This window comes from Mastacembelus armatus, chromosome 2, assembly GCF_900324485.2.
Source record: "Mastacembelus armatus chromosome 2, fMasArm1.2, whole genome shotgun sequence".
NCBI lineage: Eukaryota > Metazoa > Chordata > Actinopteri > Synbranchiformes > Mastacembelidae > Mastacembelus > Mastacembelus armatus.
Window position 1 is genome coordinate 5936027 of NC_046634.1, and position 19692 is coordinate 5955718.

General features: G+C 40.7%; 1 protein-coding gene across 6 annotated transcripts; it reads right to left on the reverse strand.

The window, feature by feature from the left end:
* Positions 1 to 1874: 1874 nt before the first annotated feature.
* LOC113127256 (voltage-dependent L-type calcium channel subunit beta-4-like) lies at positions 1875 to 19212 on the reverse strand. 6 transcript variants are annotated; one of them, XM_026301670.1, is made up of 15 exons: positions 19150 to 19212; positions 18090 to 18173; positions 13010 to 13075; positions 12905 to 12955; positions 12573 to 12695; positions 12345 to 12472; positions 9495 to 9571; positions 8998 to 9017; positions 7256 to 7336; positions 6090 to 6148; positions 5534 to 5643; positions 5135 to 5286; positions 4007 to 4102; positions 3555 to 3740; positions 1875 to 3059 (listed from the first exon to the last, which is right to left on the reverse strand). In XM_026301670.1, exons 1-15 carry the CDS (start codon positions 19210 to 19212, stop codon positions 2799 to 2801), a joined length of 1557 nt encoding a protein of 518 aa, XP_026157455.1. In that variant the 3' UTR covers positions 1875 to 2798. The 6 variants fall into 6 exon arrangements, with proteins under 6 accessions (XP_026157455.1, XP_026157458.1, XP_026157457.1 ...); XM_026301673.1 differs by having other exon boundaries at positions 1875 to 3057; positions 3562 to 3740; positions 9495 to 9577; ... (1 more) ...; positions 12905 to 12946; positions 12998 to 13075; XM_026301672.1 differs by having other exon boundaries at positions 1875 to 3057; positions 3562 to 3740; positions 12905 to 12946; positions 12998 to 13075.
* Positions 19213 to 19692: the final 480 nt, after the last annotated feature.

Here is a 19692-nt window from a genome sequence, read left to right on the forward strand (position 1 = left end):
CTAAAACAGCTGAGTTTTGTGACAATGACACATTCATCATGGCAAAAACCTGCTTTAAACAACTTTATAATGACTTTTATTTTGAAAAACAAACGCTTTGCCTTTAACACAATTACCTCCAATTTCATTTTCTTTAATTCCTTTTATAAATTAGATTGGTACATTATGCATGCAGTACCGCATTAGCCGCTTGGGTTTTCATCTTCCACAGGAAAAAAACGATAAACACAAAAAATCCCTTAAAAGTCCAGATGAAGCTGATTGGAAAAAGGTGGTTGGAGAAGCCACAGCATGAAGCGATGTACACAGTTTGCGGTTGCATAGTACAGTACATGAAGTTCCTCATTGTAAAACAGCATGCCGTATTGTATTGCACATTACTAAAATTTTGTATACTGGACATCGCTGTTGTTCCAAATGTCCCACACCGGTTGAAGTCGTCTCATGTCAGCACATGTACAGCAAAGAGCATCTCTTAAAGACATTATGTACAGTTATTTATTATAAAAATAATCACCAGCAAATATTCATCTATTATTTTTCTACTGGAATAAAGGTTTTTCTTTTGCTTCTTTTGTTGTTCCTTTGTTAGACATTTTAAAGAATATCCTCCCTATAGGTTTTAAATTTTGAGATCTAGTCTGAAAAAATAAAATCAGTAATGGATTTTGTTATGAGACAAAAGTTTGGCAAACAAACAAACTGTTTTTTTGTTTTTTTTTGAGGTGTTATTTTTTGATTGATTCCACAAATCAAGAGAGCAAACATCTGTCATCATTTGAGGATGGTGGGACACTGGTCTGGAAATCCCTTCTGATTGTCTCAAGCAGCCCAGCTCAGCATTGGTTGCTTTGTTTTCAAATGGAAAATGGCTCCTTGTTCAATCAACCAATGGGATTTTTATGCTATGGGGCAGAATGAGACACAAAATCTGCTTGTAAACAGGAGCATTGACATTTTTCTTGTTTAATTTGCAGTCTTGGTGTTTCAGTCCATTAACAAACCATGCATAACAAATCTGTGCCCTTACACCACATCCACAGTGTAGGAACACTTGCTCAAAATACACCTCAGTTTTTTGCTTTACTCTTTTGTGCTGTTCAGGTTGATCAAACTCGTTTTCTCCTTCGATCCAGATCTACATAAAGAAAGTGAGAATACAACAAGGTACTGCCCGTGTTACCTCAAATAAACTGTTTTTGTGAGGGCTGGGACTGGATCAGGGTTTAGATTTTCTACTGTATAGCACAATCCTGAATGAACACAAACTTACAAATACCTTCCATATGAGAGATGAAACTCTAAAATTTTCCAAATTATCAATACTTCAAATCAACACTTTTTCTTTGTGCCATTTGACATTAGTTACTTACAGTCCTCAGTGATACAGTGATACCATTCACTTGCAATTTGGCTCATTTCTGCTTTTTTTTTTTTTTTTTTTTTTTGCCGGGAAGAGGGGGGCTGTAGTTCTTCAAACATCAACTTGATTACAGCAGACATCTATTTTATGTTTGGAGTGGACATGCTCTGCAGTCAGGACAACATGCCAGTTACTCAGAGTATGAATATGATGCAACTGACCCTGCAACGTTACGTTTTAATGCTTTAATCACCCAAAACCAACAGGAGGAACTTCAATGTGTTCGTTCTGCCTTTTAAATGACTTTGATTTCATTGCTAATAAACGCAAAACAACCTGGAGCCTCAGCAGCAGACGCTCCTTTAGGTCTACCAAACCAAAAGAAAACATCCCAAATGTACAATTCAAGCTGGAAGGTTCTCACAGCATTGATTTTTATGTCACTCTACATCTGCATCTGAAGTGGTATTTTGCTATTTTATTCCAGTGTACTATCCCACAGACTGTAACAGCAACTGCCTCCTCTAACTCTCTAAGTGCTAGCTGTTTAGAACAGAAGCTGTATTGCCTTTCCCAACAGTGTAACTGAGATCTGATCCCAGCACCATCAGAATCGGAAGGTTCTGCTTATGACAGTGAAAGTCTCACCCAAAAGAAATCCTGAAGCTATGCTACAGAAAAGCTGCCCTTGCTCAAAGTTACTTTCAAATAGCAAAATAATTTGGGAATGTGAAGCACCAGTTTTCAACACCAGCAGCCAGAACATCTGCACATCTCACCGCAAACCCACCACCTACCACCTGATTTGGAAAATTGGACCTCCATATTCTACACCTCGTCATGGAAAAATCCAAAATGCTAGGTACAAAATATCAATGAGGTGGATGCAAGGGATGATCAAGTATCAGCATGCAATAAGCTAAGTGGAGAGAGGATTTATACATGGCCCAGGATAGGGGTCAGCAGCTTTCTTCAGTCTGTGCACAGTGGACCTCCCTCTGACCTGGTGTGATGCTCCAGGCACTTAGAAGTCCACACACTGTCACCATCTGACGTTCTAACCATAGTCGGTTGCTGACTCCAGCAACAAGCACAAACTGCACTGCACATCTGCAGAGCATTGTTTTAGTACAATCCCAAACTGTCCCACTAACATAAAACTCAAGAAAAGAACTCATTTTACAGCGCTAGTTGATGTTGGCATCCTGGACCTCTTGACTATTTGATTGACAGGGGCTGCTCTGGCAGTTAGAGTAGAAACAAACACCTGAACGCAACTTTGATTGACCTTGAAAGAGAAAAATAGCCAGGAGGACAGAACAAACAAACACAACCCAAAACTAAAAGGTACAGTCTGGGATCATCCTGGCTCTGTTGCAGCGTTTTTCTAGGTGGATTCTGGACCGGTCGGGCTCCGGCGGTGACACAGGAGATCTCAGAGCCGGTGCCGGGAGTCATGGCTGTAGCTACCTGGTGAACTGCGATTGCGGTGTGGCTTGTATGCATCCTGATAGGGGTCCTGGTAGTCCTGGTAGGGGTCCTGTTGCTCTCGGCTATGCTGCGAGCCAGACGACATGCGGTTGCGTCCTTTGTGCGCACGCTCGTTGTGGTAATTTTCATCTGCTGTCATCAGGTTGCGGCGTTCGTTCGGGGTTGAATGGTCCCCTGTGTGGTTGCTCTGTCGCATTCTTTGGCTCTGCTAATCATGGGAACATACCAAGGACACAGGTAAGACTGTAACACCACTCAACACACTGACTGGACATCAGTTCATAGAAGACAAGGCTCTGAACTGACTAATAACATTTTTGCTTTACAATAATTAAGGTCAGGTTAATTACTTTCCACACAGACAACACATTTACATGTACAACTGGATGAGATATGTTAAACTGCTGAATGCATTTCTCTATTAAAGATTGTATATGTGGGAAGTGAGTACAAAAACAAACATGTACAATGCAATAGAACAAAACATGATGTAGTTGAGTAATCTCATAAAAGACCAACAAATGTCCCCCCAAATATCTCTTCCCCTTTTACGTCTAACCATTGTCTTGCACATTTTTCAATCCAATATTAAATGAGGAGGTGAAACTCTCTGGGTTTCTCTTTCACTTATGTTACCTCTCTAGACACCACATAGACACAAATATTCCCAGAAGGGACCCTGGGACTAGTGGATGTGTACCTGCAGCCCAGAGATGCTGGTTGGGTAGGGGGTGAGAGTGGTGGGGCCCAGGTTACGCCCCAGCAAGGGGTTCAGGGGTGTTGCCATTGAGGTATGGGTTGCTTTCCAGTAGGCCTCCAAATATTCAGCGAGGTGCTCACAGGCGTCTTCCAGCTGGTTCTCGTCCAGGATGATGTCAAACATTTCCTTTTGGTGGCAGATGGTCACAGGGAGGAAAGTAAGACAGAGCTGATTTTAAACATGACATGGAACATCAATGATCTCTGGCTGTGCATGTAAGGTCCTGCAGAATTACTATGTACTGTGTATTGATGTTATATTAGTTTACATGTAATATAAATACAGAAAAGCTGCACTAAGCTGATTGGACTAAATAACCACATATCTGCTATTAATGGGTGAAACAATATAAACATCAGGACATTAGCTGGATTATAAGGGTGACACATTACCGGAGGACACTGGGCCAATTTGTCTGCTGCAACAAGCTGGACATTCAGGTGTTTGCTCTGGGACTTTCCCCTGGACTTGACTAGCCTCTGCAGAACCTGGACATGGGATCAGAAAGAACATCCTGGTCCAGTTACACATATCATTTAGGGTCATATAGTACCTTCCTCGTCACATGTAAAAGTGGTACAGTGGTAAAAGGATTTGGAATTTCCAGATAGACACATGGATGAGGATGATATTGTGTGCAGATTCATATGTTTGACAGCATAAATATAACCAGAGATTATATATAAATGTAGGTACAACATAATAACATATACACATTAACATAATGCAACCAAAAATAAAGTGCTGCATTGATCAGATTTGTGGCAACTCTATTGTTGTGGCTCTTTATCATTTCATTCTTTTACTGCTCTCAGGTCAGTCACATTAATGTTCTGTCACTTTTTCATGTTTGGGCATTAAAATAAAATGTTTTTGTTGTGAATTTGTGTCATGGATCAGAAACGAAGGACTTTCTACAATCAACAAATTACACACAGTGGTGATTTGTTTGATTGAAATACAAAAGGCCATGGACTGTACTTACATCTACATTTGACTGATTTTATGTCCACACTTTAGTGACATATGTTGACATGTGTGTAATAGTATCTGGGAGGTAATGAGCCAGTCTGAGTGGTCATTGCTTTAGCCCTGGTGTGAATAGACAAAGTGCAGAAGTTTTCTCTTCCATGCAAAGGTGCTTGGTGCTCCCACTGACTGCACATGCTACATCTGAAAGCATTGCATCTTAGAGACTAACAGTAGTTCATGCTGTGTTTGTAATGAACACTGTGTTTGTGCTGAGCTGCTAGTGGAGGGAAAATATGAATCTCCCATAGGGACAGTTACCGTGACCGTTGTCTAGGTGCTGCTTGTCTCCACCAGCAGAATGACTCTGCAGAGATCATACCATATGTCTGATTTGCTTGTACTAAAATTTGTTTTGCCGAGGTTGATGAAGCCGTAAACCTTGTAAGCCAGTAAATAAAAAATAGTTCCTGATTCAGTATTTACCTTCAACAGTCAATGTCAGACAAATCTGCAGCTCAGCTTGTCAGGGAGAATGAAACTGACCATACCTTCGGTGAGGAGACCTTAACGTGGACGATGATGGGGGCCAGGGAGGTCTTGAGGAGCTGGGCTGGGTGGTTGATAGTGTCTGCGTCCAGCACCACCAGCTGCAGGGAGCGGGCCAGCTCAAAGATCCTCTCAATCTCACTTTGCACCTCAGCTGATGAGACACAACACAACTCAAATACAGAACCAGATAAATCAAGCCTCAGCACTTATTCAGCCTGCCCAGGTCCTAGTCTAGTCCTAGTCCTACTGAGCAGAAACACTTAATCAGCCAGTTAATCAACAAAAAATAAATCAGCAACTATTCTGACCAACGTGTAGATTTGCTGCTGGTCACCCAGGGATTTTTGAGCTGAGCTAAAAATAAACTGAGCACAGTGGAGCATGTGGAGTGTTCTTACCGAGGCTCGAGCGAGTGTTGGATCTTTCAATAATGGCCCTCTTACTGGGGTTGTTGAGGACAGACCGCTTAGCTAATGATATATCTGCCGTGACACGTGTGATAGATATCCTGAAAAAGTGGATACACATATTTAAATATGATAAGTGACATCCTTGGTGATGCTCAGGGAAATGTAATTTTTCCACAGTGTGATTAAAAGAAATTGGAAGACTAAGCAATGATGATACCAACAATGCTTAAACTGTTAGATACAGAATAAAAACTGTATTTCATTTCATGTGAAAACAAATTACAGTCAATGGGCTTTTCTAACTTCTGCTCTTGTAAAACAAACATTTTTGCACCTTCTACTTTAACTTAAATATGGCAGGAGCTGTCAGTTTATGAAATCCAACAGTTTCCAGGATCAATTATGACCTGTCATTTTCTTCTCTTCCTAACGTGCAGTGGGTGTAATCTAGACATACATCATGCTCCAAATTTAGTCAAAATCCAAGATCTGAGATATAATTTTTGCCAAAACAAAAACCAATGCAGACTCATATTTGTCTTACCTGCCATCAAATCTGTGCTTGAGGAAGTCGAACAGTGCTTTCTGCATCATGTCTGTTACCTGCACAAAGAAGGAGAAGATGATGCTCTCATATTAGTTGTTGTTGTTTAGGGTTGGTAAAGGGAGATGTCCATGTTGTTCTTAGGATGAAATCTGACTTGATTGGGTTATTAGGGTTAGATCAGAAATTTTGTAGCATATTTTATGGATTCCTATTGGAATGTGGTTTGGCCAGCAGACAGAAAATATTTATAATCTCTTTTATCTTTCCTGGTTATTTTATTTTGTCTGTGCAGCATCAATGGAAGGTCTCATGTTTTCTCTAACATCTACACGTTGAATTGTTGGACTTATTATTGCAAGAGGGAGAAGTGTTAATATAAATGTCTTTGTGACACACTAATAATCTGTCCACAGTATTTCCCTGCCTTCTGCCTGATGCATGATGGGATAGGTTCCAGCCTCCCTATGACTGAATGAAATGAATTACAATGACCTTTCTTCAGATGACTCGAGAAAATATATACATAGATCTATATTTTATGTCTTTACATTATATTTTAAAACGTTGGACGACACATCCACTGAACCACCCATGGCTTTAAATGTCCAGACCTTTCCATAATAATAGCATCAGTATGATTTTAAATAAAAACAATGTTCCCAAAGCTCATTGTTACCATTGTTTTTTAAACATAAGAGGGTTTCTGGTAGTGATGAGCCCACAGAGAATGTCCACCCTGTTCTTCTTGGTATAGGGGATATACTAAGAAGGGGAATAACAAAGTGCTGTAGCTAGAGTACTACATATGTCCCTAATATTTTGTACATTACCTTTATAGATAGCAGGGAAAGCAATAAGGCAGTTAGAGAAGGATGCTCTTCCCAATAAAGCTCAGCTCTGCCAATTGCACAACATATTTTCATCTGACCTCTCAGTCTCCTCGTTAGTCTCGCTGCACTCGGGATGTTACGTGGGCGATGACACACTCACAATTAACTGCGCCAACAGCAAGCAATTTTGGGGGACTCGGGAAAGACGTGAGGGGGGTTTCATGCAGTGACACTAATGTTTGTGTGTTGACTGTGTATAAAGCTCTTAATCAGTAACTAAAGTTAAAAGGGTATTTGTGAGTTTCTTTCCAACTGTGAGGACTGGCAGCTCACCTCATAACCCTTGAGCGAGGGTCCCACCAGCACTACGGGCCTCATGGAGGGAACCACGTCATACGGAGGGATGTGCTCCATCTGTTAACGCAGATATGTGTAATCAACAGCAGTCGACTCAGCATAAACAAAGCAATGGGCCCAGCACAACCCAGCAGAAAATACACAGAAATAACATTACACCAGAGAATCGTCTGAATTTCCATTACAATCAAATGAGTTAATTGGCAGCCTGGGACTTTACCATGTTCGGTCACATAGCAAATAATAAAACACTAATGATTGATAAATTGTCAAAATGTAAAAACAAGAAATATTAATGTAGAAGAATCCTGACTCACACTGTTACATTTTAATGGTAACATGGCACATCATTACTTTACGTGCTGAATACATGTCTTCACAAATTACTTCTTTAACAGATTTAGTTTCATAGCCCTTAGCACATGTAATTACATTTTGACCAACTCATAAATGTTTTATCATTTGCTACACTGATGAATGGATATGATGAGCTACACTGTAAAATCACAAAACTACAATCTTCTCCATTAACACAATACCAGAGTGAATATCACAATAAGAAGGAGCACCAAGTCATCATCCCATGCCAAAGGGCTAATAATAAAGATGAAATAAATCAAGTTGTTTTAGGCAAAAATAACCAAATGAAAAAATACAGTCACCGTCCTGCTGTATCACTAAAGCAACACACTAACAACAAACTCCCTTTGTATTTCTTTAAGTGGAGACGAATAGCTGCTGGGGATGTACTGCAACAATGAAACTGAAATATTTCTGAATTCAGAACATTTCAGTATTTCATCGCTGTGTGCTAATATGGTCTGTTGGACGGAGCTTGGGCAGCTGTCACAGAGGTAGTGTTCAATTCAGTTTGAGCAACTTGATTGTTTTGACTTTTAACTTTTACATTAAAAAATAACATTGACAGTGTTTTTTTTACCTCATAGCAAATAAATTCAAGTGGATGATTCTTTAAATCAAAACATTTCCATATATTGGCAGGTTTATCAGAGCTAACAATCAGCACTTAGCTACTGAGTTTCTGTCTTTGCTTCAACAATGACTGAAGGTAGCTTCATTCTCATAAAATGTTCTAACAAATAATAATCCATTTTATTTTAATGACTCCACTGACTGGGTTTTAGCCTCAGCACACATATTTTAGTCCCACTGATGCCAAGGCTTAAAGAATAGCAAAAATACACATTTTTATTCTAAAATGTTGAACTTTTCTGTTTAATATGCAGCGACACACAGCAGCTTGTTCGCTTGGCATAGTTCATTCAGCTCTGTCCAAAAAAACCTGCCTACCAAAGCTAATTTTATTCTTGATGGTAGACTGAGCTAAGTGTCCTGGCTCAGGCTTCGTATATACTCTACAGTCTGTGTCTTTATTTCCTTACAGAGTGGCATCGATCTTCTCATCTCATGTCTGTGTAGAGCTCGAGTTGTAAAAACACATTGTACTTTCCCTGAAACTACCACAATCAAAAGTATTACATGTAAAGAAACCTGTAGGTGTAAACACTTGGCATTCAGTACTTTGGCATCACAGGAATGGTAATGATTTTGGCACTTCAGTACTTCAATAGGGCTGAAGTATTGTGCACCATATGATGTAACTTTCCGTCAGATAAAATGCTTGAGTCCCTGTCATTTTCTGATGGCAGCAATAAGAGGCTGGTAGATAGTAAAGAAGTTTACCGTCACCAACTTACCACTTTCTGTTTCTGCTTTCCTGTGGGAGGGGACAGAAGACAGGGACAGTGTCGTCAGTAGCTGTGCTAGAGGAGGCATCACCAGAATATGTCAGAAACATGCAAACATGCCTCACATGAGCAACTTTTCATCTTAATTCTTACCAAATTAAACCTATCAAGGATAATTGGCATGAAACATTATGAAACATAACAAATATTTCTATTGTCCTAAGATTATATTCACAAAGTCACATGAGTGCAGTTCAGAGGGGGGTTCATAGTCTTGTCGTTGGGTTCACACTGTGGTAAGCCCCAGTCTCAGAGCGCCTGCAGTCCTCAACTGGAGGAAGAGGAGGATCATGGGAAAATGTACCAACAACTCTACGCAATGAACTTATGCTCTATGCAGAGACATGGGAAGGCTTTAGTTTTATTCTGTCTATCTTGTCGTGGTTCAAGAAGCTTGGCTCTAAACTGGCCTTTAACAGCCCTCTCCCCCTGTCCGCTGTCCTCACCTGCCGAGGATATGAGGGGTCGGATAGAGGCAGATACCTCATCCTCTACACTGGAAGAGGAGTTCCCTCCAGACTTACTGGAAAAGACAAGAGGGGATAAAAAAGACAAAAACACACCACGGTATTAATGTGACAGAAAAAGTAAAGAATAAATAAAACTACCAAGGATTAAAGTGATTGTTCACTGGGGAAAAGGTGTAAAACATGGAAGGAAAATCTGGATTACAAAAAATGGAAGAGTTGGTAAGCTGTACCATATTGGCAGAAAATATTAGCTGTCAGCTGCAAAATATTCATGTTGAATTTATTATAATGACTATTTTTGGGGACTAACATCTGATTTCTTCCACGTGGCATCAAAAAATGTAATGTTGTCACAGGCAGCCGTCTGTTGGCCATAAAAGTACAGATTTTCAGTTAGAATCACAGCTACGCTGACAAGTCATACTATTGATTGTATTTTCTGATTTTGCTCTACTTATCATCTTCCAATCTCAGATTACCACATAATCATATGTTTTATGACTATCCCAACAAAATCTAAAATCTAGGTCACAGTAACCATGCTGCTCTTTTAATACAGATGATCACTTTTGAAGACTTTTAGGCTGTCTGTTAAGGAGTATTCTGCATGGTCCATGTGTACTGATGACTGAGTTTTGGACTGGTTTTACACAGTGTGAGGAAATGACTGCAGTATGCGGTGAAAAAGATGCCTCATGTGTTGCTGACTTTCCTATAGAAGTTGGAAATCTGAAATTTACAGCTGATCTGTTACAGAAGACCATAATCCAAGAGGTCAAATACCCATCGATCTTCATTTGGATGATGTAAATTTGCTCCCCAAAGACAAGAATTACTAGCAGAGACGATGAAGGCTGCAGTGGAAAGCAAACAATAACAACTTCATTAACAAAAGTCCATTTTTGTCCAAATTCTATAAAAACATAACCTTATTCACTTTCTGTGTAATTCTCTCACAGTCTAGTGTTACTGTGTGTTAGAAGGCAAATGAAAAGATGATATAAAGATGAACTGATGCCATCAGGAGCAGAAAGTTAAAGTGCTGTAACTGTAAGTAATCAAACTAAATGTACTCACAGTACACAGCTGTGCCATAGGTAGTTATCAGAATCAATATGGGGATACGTATTGTTTCAAATGACATTTTACAGTGGTGCAAATATAACTGAGCTCATTTGACATGAAATAACATTTAAAAGAAAGAGTAACTGTGTCTTTGTTATTTCCGTACAGGGGTCCCAACAAAGGCAGGAGAGCGATACAGAGGATACTTAGAGAAGACAATGAAAATGAAAAAGAATAATCATCATCTACAGAACATTTTTCAACAAGGATACTTGACAGGACAACACAAGCACATGATACAGTTAAAACACATATCTCTAAAGCACCATGAGGATAATCAGGCCATGAACACTGTGTTGCTGAGTAATGTTAAACAATCCTGTCTTTCCATTTACCATTTGACATTTTCAACTATAACTCTCAAATTGCTTTTCAATTCATTTTCTGTGTTCGCCAGAATTTCAGACTTTCCACCATCTCTGGAAGACACCGTATCTTACAGGGTGGTACTGTTGGAAACTGTAGTCCTGGTTCTAACAGGGTTCAAATGTCTCTACATGTCTCTGAGAGACTTGGTGACAAAAGCCACAGAAGTCAAGCGAGTGAAATGCCGAAGCTCTCCAGTCTACTGAGATTAGTATTAAACTCAGCAGCCAGGCTGGAGGAAGTGCATGTGAGCTACTGTACAAACTCTGGATGACAGAACCTTCAACACACATTACACACACAAGCGAACTAGGCGGCTGATAGGAGCGCTAATTACAGCTATTGAAACGGTTTCCCTGCTACGGCCAGCATGAGTAGAAGTGATAGAGTAAACAGGCATGAGTCATACACAGACCTGGGTCAAAGTAGACTTTAAAATAGACTGACAGAGTTTACAACTGATTATAACACCTTCATGTGTTAATGGATAAACTCTACCCTCTATCAGAATAAACCATTTTATTGTCAGTGTCAGTCTAACCCAGGTCTGTGCAGCAGCAATGTAACAGGGTGTATGTTCTGCATCCAGTTTAGTATCACACCTGACAAATAGGAGACATTTAGGAGCTGGGATCATCAATTGATTAATCAATTAATGGTTTCAGCTCTAGTACACTCTAATACACATTTATGCAACAATGATAAAGATTACTCCTATAACGGTCTAATATGTTTTTTTTAAATGTGTCTCCAATATTATTTTGATCCCTGGCATTATTCCTTGATTTGTTTAATCTCTGTCTGGTTTGAAAACTGAAATTTAGCCTAAAAAAAATAGAAGAACATGAAACAGAGGGTCAGTGGCCACAGCCACATGTAACATCACCAAATCACGCCACCTACACTTTTGTGCAAACTTGCACAGCATCATTTTGGACAATGACTGAAAACCTTGATTATAGTTTAAGGTAAGAAGAAAAGTGACGGTAAACTTGGAATTCCAATATCTGCCATAAAACAGCTGCTTAAACATTAAGTCACAAAATAAAGCCTGAACATGGAGATGGAAATGAAACTAAAGAAAGGAATGGGCAGATATTTTGGACCAGCTGCAGTACAGCCAGCTGTCCAGCAGGTCAGGTAAAGGTCTCTTCTCTATCAAAATAATTATCATAATAATTCTTCACAGAATTCTTTTTCCCTCGTTCATTAATTTGATCTTTATCTTACTGTTGTTCTACACATACCTCCAATAATCATTTAGTGTGTTTACATAGACAGTTGTGTGACAGTTTTTCTTAGTTTAAGAGGCGAGTGTTCTGTCCTGTTACTTACCCTTGGACTCGTCCTCTCTTTTGCTCCTGCTGGAGACGGATGTTCTCGAGCTTCAGAGGGCTGGGGATGAAGCCGATCTCACAGCCCTCTTTCACTAACCGACCGATCCACCAGTCATTGTTGAACTTCTAAGGATGAAGAAAAAGGAAAATTGAAAAAAATCCTTCATATTTGGCCAAATTTGTATCAAAAAACATTCACACAGTAAATTAGCAGCTATACATGTACCTCTTTTATGTGGAGGAAATCCTTGGCGTCAAAGGAGATGGCTGTGGCCGGGACTGGAACATCCTCATCCAGTGCACCACAATAGCTGACATTGGTCCTTACAGCAAATGCCACAGGTTTAGACTGCACGATTGAAACACAGTAATAATGAGAAAACACATATTCCTGCTTTAAGACCAGACACAACGTACTGTACAGAGTTAGTGAGTCAAAGTGTGTGAAGTCACATCTAAATGTAATCTTAAGTTCAGTATAGCCAAATGTAGGAGTCGTCTGTACATCTGCAGTAAGGACAGAAGATTTTTGGCGACCGACTGTCACACAGTGGCTACCTTAGCTCTCTCTAGCTGAACGGCGGCCTGCTGCTCCCTCTCCTGACGGCTCTGTCCCGGTCCTTGGCTCTGGCTTGGACTCTGGCTCTGGACCTGGGCTTGAACCTCTCGCTCCTCCTCCAGAGAGACATCTGAGTCTGAGGGTCTGCTAGTATAAGAATCAGCTGAGCCCTGCAAACAGAAATGACTTGGTTGTTCAGGGTTGTGGTCTTTTCAGATGGATGCATTCTTCCAGTTCTACACAGGCTTTGTCTTCAGCTACTAATGATACGGCCTTGATTAGCTGGAGATATGTGAAAGGTATTGGGAGAATTGGTCACACCTAAGCTCTCAGACAAAGGAAAAACCTCTCGAGATGAACAGTCCTGCTAAAGGGAATTAAATTAGTCTTGACTTGTCGACAGACTTGCTGTAAAATTTTACCCTATCAGGAAAGTACAGTAGGCAAAGTTGAAAGTACTGTGAACATGCGATGCTGATGAGCAGTAACTCTCAGCTCATAGTTCACTGTGGAATCACAACATGAAATGGACTGTCGCCTAATGCCAGGGACTGCCAAAAAAGAAAAACTTCTTTATGGACCCACTATCTGCCATAAGTTCTGGGTTCCCATCAAATTGCAACCAGAGTGCCAAGTCCAGAGTGGTTGGTAGTTTGGCTTTCTGAAGGCAGACCAGCTGAAACAGATGATGCAGAAAAGAGCAGTCTGCCAGGAGCATCTCAGACTAAGTGGAATTTCCCTTCCTGTGCTGTCAGCAGTTTGAATGACCACACAGCCAATGTTACACATCCAGACAATTCTTGATAGTGACAAACCTGATCCTTGTTTCCAGAAAGACAGTTTTCAGCGTCTGACTGACGTGTCTCTTTGACGTCGTAGACCTTTATATATTCAAAGACACTGGCTAATATTTGAATCTCTTACTGTGTTTCAGTTATGGTGTTTTATGTTGATGATTAGCTGAGATCACATTGGAAAACCCCGGATGACAGAAACAGCTCTATGAGGCGGAAATCGGATTCCCCATGTTGCTGAAGTAAAGTAGTTGACCACCAAGGCTTAACAGCCATTAACCAGCTTTAACTTCTGCATCCACATCACTGAGTTAGACCAACATCTCAAAATGTGTGCTCACCATTTGAGCTTGGTGATAACAAATGACTGATTGATTGTTTTCCAAGAGCAGTATGAGTCATTAGCATTCCGACTCAAAACCACAGACAGACAACGCCAAAGCAACAGGGATTATCAGCACAATGCTATGAATCTTAACACAATCCCAGCAGTTCTTATGCTTGTAAAAGTATTTCAGAACTAAACTGAGTGATAGCAAATGGTAGGTTGGGAAAGAGATTGCTAAGAAGCAACAACATTTGAAGTTGCAGAAGAAAGTTGTTTTTGATTTTGCTCCTTAAGGGCGGTTAGGGAGGCTGACACAGCACATATCAAAAATGGTATTTTATTACTCATTTGTTTGTTTTTTTCTCTTGCGCACAGTTTTTATCACTTCAGACATCACCCTGACACACTGTCCAGTAATGCAGTACTTTTTTGCTTGGACATGACTGGAGCAAGAGCTTCCTTCTGCTGTGTTAATCTAAACAATCAGCCACTAATGATGATTCAATTAGGAAGACCATTAGTCTCAAGAAGATCAATCAATCTAGTCATCACAGCTAAGCACTTTTTGTTTTTGTACAAGCAGTGGCCGGGCCTGACTTCAGCACACTGCTCGGCCAGATTGTGTGAATCTAATCACAAGTGGCACAATTTGGAAACGAAAACTGCTTCTTAGTTTTAGAAAATAGACACATTAAGTGACTTTCAGAGATTTACTAATGAAAGATGCTGTTGAGTTTTCTTATGTGTACTTTGGGGTTTTGGGGTAACTCATGCCAGGGACTGAAAATCAGAGTAATTCTGCTTCTGCTGCTTCATCTCTCTCTCAAATGTGTCGAGCACGTCTCAACTATTTATAGAAGCATAAACTGTGTAAACTCTGTTAACACTATTCTGCCTTGATTTCTACAAATCCTACAATCCAGCACTAACAGTTAATTTGATGTGTCTGTGTGTGAAGCTCTGAGGGTGCGCTGTAGCATCCAAGGTTTATCCAGTGGAGTAGCTTCAGCATGTGAGTCATCAGCATCACGATGCATGTTTGCAGAGTATCTACAACACGCAGTCGCCGGGTCAGATAGGACATGCTCAGCTGCATATTGTTTAAAAAAGTGACAAAAAAAAGGTAGAAATGACACATGAGGTTTTATCATTTCAGTGCAGTCGTGTAACAGGCATTAGGTGAGAAAGAAATGGCTCATCTACATCTTTCCCTCTTCCTCTTTGGATCAGGGCTCGGTCCATCTCTGAGAGGAACAGAGTGTGATGAACACTAAATGGCTCCTTTTGGCTCTGGCGGCTTCATGACGTTCGTTCTGACAGGCTTATAGGCAGACTGCAGCCACACATCACAAGCACATACATGTTTAGAGAGATTTGAACAAAATGTGTGAATGTCACACGTCAGAAGCCATCTGCCTAATGTGCACTCCCTCCCCCATACACACATACACACATACACACACACCAACATCCACCCACCCACCCAACCCCCTTCCAGCCAAGCATATCCCACGATCACGCTACGGCATACTGCTGGCTAACCCATCAAAGGCCTCTCATGTGTGTTAGTATGTGTGTATGTGTGTGTGTGTGTGCGTGTGTGTGCAGCTGAGCTGCTTCCATCAATAAACACAAAAGCAGATTCACACACACACATCCAAACACTCACCGCCTCCGAGTCTTCAAATCCATGCAGGTACAAATTGTCATACATGGAGGTGTGATATTCCAACGAGCACCTCTAGAAGAATGAGGGAGAAAAAATGAGAGTGGAGGTGGAGGAAGAAGGAGGGGGCACCACAGTGGAAAAAAAAAGGATGGATGGGGGGATGACGACAATCCCGTCTCTTCACGGCAGAGAAGAATAATTTAAAAAATATCTCCCCTCCTGTCGGATCTCGCCTGGTCCTCCGGAGGCCCGTCTCTTGGTGGATGCAGCTTCTCCCTGATCCCACAGTGCTGCTGTCTGGCTCACATTATAGGATGGAGAGGCTCTCCCTGGAGGTAGCCCAATCCTGGCATTTCATTTCACGAGGCCTCGCACACATGCACCCCCACACTTACACACACATATACACAGCGAGAGCAGCAGCAGCAGCAGCGGCAGCAGCGGATCCTTCCTCAATATCCAAGCCTGATGACAGAGGCAGTGTGCAGGGAGCTGATTGGCTGGCTGGCTGTCCACTCAGCTTGTATGAGCACTCTGATTTTTTTCTTTTTTTTTTTTTTTAAGTGTGGGAGGTAGCGGGGATCAGGGGATGGAGGAGTAAAATAGGGGAGCAGCATCCTCCATTTCCCTGTTACCGCTCATACTCACTGCTTAGTTATTTTCTGGAGAGAGTAGAGAAATACATTCAACTTGGTTCTGATAATGAAAGGAAGTCTAATGAATCTTTACATTTGATGTATATGTCATGAGAGATATCCATGGTCTTAAAGTGGTCTCAGTATGACACATGTATTTATGGTTTATGGATTTTTTTTTTTTTTACATGTGAAAGTTTAAGTTCCATCAATGCATAAAATCCATGTATTTTACATATTGTATTTTTTCTATTGTATGTATTCAGTTATTATCTTTAAATCAGATCACCCAGTGTGAAAGGCTAAATGCTATTTCTACACATCACATTGAATTCTGGTGGAGAAATCCTCAATCCAGTATACATGTAGTGCTCAGCATCCAACCTCAGTTCTTATCTGAAGATTTGATTATTCAATTATTTAAGAACATCAACTGTCAACTATTTATCACATTCTCTGGTTTCAGCTTCTTAGATCTGAATATTTACCAGTTTACTTGATGGCTGGACAGTGCAAGTAGTTTGTGTGTAATTTGGTTTGTGGAAATGCGATGATCATGGCTCAGCATTGCCTTTCATGACACCTTGTGGTTCAAGTAGATAATTTGTTTATCAAGAAAATACCTGAGAAAAGAATTGATAACCAGTCATAGTCTGAAAACTAACTTGATTGATGATTAAACTGTTTCTAATAGATGAGACATAAAATCTCAAATAGATAGGCTGTATCACAGGCCAAAATGTTTTACTTTCTGTGTCTGACATCTAAGTAACAGCTTGTGTCCCATGTACAACGCAAGTAATAATCCTGCCATTGCGCTTCAGTGGGCTGACCACTGTTTCCTAAATACAGGGTGAAAATTCACTTCATAGGTGCCTTAAGGGGTAGTTGAATAATAAAAATAATGAATATGATAAGCATTAAAGAGAAAAAGACATTTTCCCCTTTCCTCCACACTTTGGGCTCAGTCTAACAACACACAATAATATCAACAATGAGAACTCATGAGAAGGTTCATTTCAGCATCTTACTAAATGATAGATTTCTGTCATAACTGCAGATATGCAGCACCAACAAACCAAAAACCTACTAATTTCCATTAGCACCAGGTACATTTTCTTAAGTAGCAATAAACTGCTATCACCCCCACTTATCTTCTACTCTTTGCCAAAGCCAGACAACTTGCTCTCAGCACCTGACAACACGTAGCACTGTTCATCATAGCAATTACCACTAGGAGCCAATGGGGCAGAATCTGCATGTGAGCATAGGATTTTATTTAAAAATACTCAGAAACTCTAACAGAAATGAGGATTAAAATAGTGCAGATGGGCAGCATACATGGCTCACAAATCTCTATTACTGCTACAATACAACCTTCTACTGGCAGCTGATTACTGCCCTCTGCAGTCGAAAGTCATATGTAAAAATTGACATACCTGATCAATAAAGTTTATTTATTTTATCCTGCCTGTGTCTGTGATGTAATGCAATGTAACCAGCTGTAAAACGTGTTCATCAATATATCACTACATGACATCACCAGCATCAGGGCACCTTTCTGTGCATATGAAGAAACTTAACTGTCAGCATCTTAAGGATTTAAGAAACTTCTTACTGTTTCAGTAGAAATGCCTGCAGTGCAGCTTGTGTTAAAGCTGATTTTTTTTTTCCCAGCAGGAATAACCAAACTTCCACAACAATCCATAAATTTCAGAACCCCCATCAGTCCCAGGTCTTTTCTTTGCAGCTCGCTACCTGTCTGAGGATAAAGCTGGTGGAGGTGGTGCTGCCATCGGACCTCTTGAGTCGGCTTCTCCTGGAATAAGTCCCTCGGTTCACCTGTATGAAAACACAAGGTCCAAGCAGCAGAAACACTTTTTATCTACAATGTCTGAGTTTCCTCATCAACCTCTGTGGTGCCTTTATTTTTGCTAAGATGTGACTGCAAGGTGACATTAATGCACTTCCACTTTAGAAATTTGACTGATGGGCTTTTACAGCAATCAGGTCAACTATGAACCTTTACAAGCATCTTGACACAGCACCCAGACAGCACATATTAAATCCAGCTTATTCTGCATGTTTGTCTTAGACTTACTTTTCTACTTTTTCTCTTCTAAACAGGCCAAATATACCAGCAGAGATCATCTCCTGGGAGCTAAACTAATTATCTGCCAGTGATTTGTCCCATTTCTGTGCAAGTCTCCAGAGTTGATGACAATGTCACCATTAAAAAGTCAGGACCTACTTCCCTGAAAAAAACAGGGCCATTAATCTGGGTCATCATCTCTCTTCTGTCTCTCAGTTGACGCCAACAGCCCAATGCCAAGCTAAGTCTATGAAATCCAAGCTACATGTTTTATTTCAAGAAATGTTTTTATGGTTAATATTTGTTGCCTAATGTAAACTAAAACAACAAAACACTATGAACAAAACTGGATATTTATTCTGAGCCAATCATTTGTCATATTCTCACTGTAATATTGTCACAGAAATAAAACACACTGGAGATAGATCTGTGACATTATCAGTGAAGCCTTTAAACTTACTTCTCCATCTTTATCACATGGACTTTCCCACCTGTGCTTTATTAAATGTACTTTAGGTTTTCTTACATTTGATGAAACGTCACCTGGTTGAGAAGCTGGATAGGACACTAATGTAACTGCATTCACTCCCAGGTGAAATGAGGGTTTGAAAAACTGTTCCCAGACCTGCACATACAGTAACCGTGTCCCTGGGCACATAGAGAGGTATTTATCAAAACATTTAGAAATGTTAGAATTAACGGAGGCTGGACCAGTCGTGCTCCTACCTGAAAGATGGGCGCTTGGATGCCCTCGCCGATCTTGTTCCGTATGTAGATGTGTCGGGACATTTCGGCCAGGACATCGGTCCAGAGGGCTGGCTGATCCGGTCCAGCCCAGCGAAGGGGCGGCGGGTTCCGGGCTGCGCGCTCCAGCTTCACGCCGAGCCCGTGTCTTTCAAGTGTCCGCCTCGAGACAGGTGTTAGGTCGCTGTGCTGCGCGCGCCTGGGTGGTCGTCACGCACACTGCTGCACGCACCACTCAAAACCAGGTGCGCCTGAATGATGGACCGAACTATTTCAGAAACCTGGGGGGGGGGGGGGGGTGCAGTGCTCAGATCCTTCACCTCAGTAAAAGTACAAATACTACAGTGTAAAAATACTCTACTACAAGTAACAGTTTACATTACAAAATAATCAAATATACTTGCGCAGTAAAGATTAAAGAAAGATAAAAGCATTCATTATGGTACAGCTCACATTGATGTATTTTATATTATTGGCTTAACGAAGTACTTCACATTCTGCTGGGTAGCTTGTGAATTTCACCAG

Bases quoted from the DNA above. Each gene is read 5' to 3' on its own strand.
- LOC113127256 (XM_026301667.1), bottom strand. From the start codon at position 19,212: ATGTCCCGACACATCTACATACGGAACAAGATCGGCGAGGGCATCCAA. The intron at 9,018-9,494 runs GTGAGGACAGCG...CCCCTCCCACAG, and splicing joins ACCCCTCATATCCTCGGCAG to GAAAGCAGAAACAGAAAGTG. The intron at 4,103-5,134 runs GTATGGTCAGTT...TCCCATGTCCAG, and splicing joins TTAAGGTCTCCTCACCGAAG to GTTCTGCAGAGGCTAGTCAA.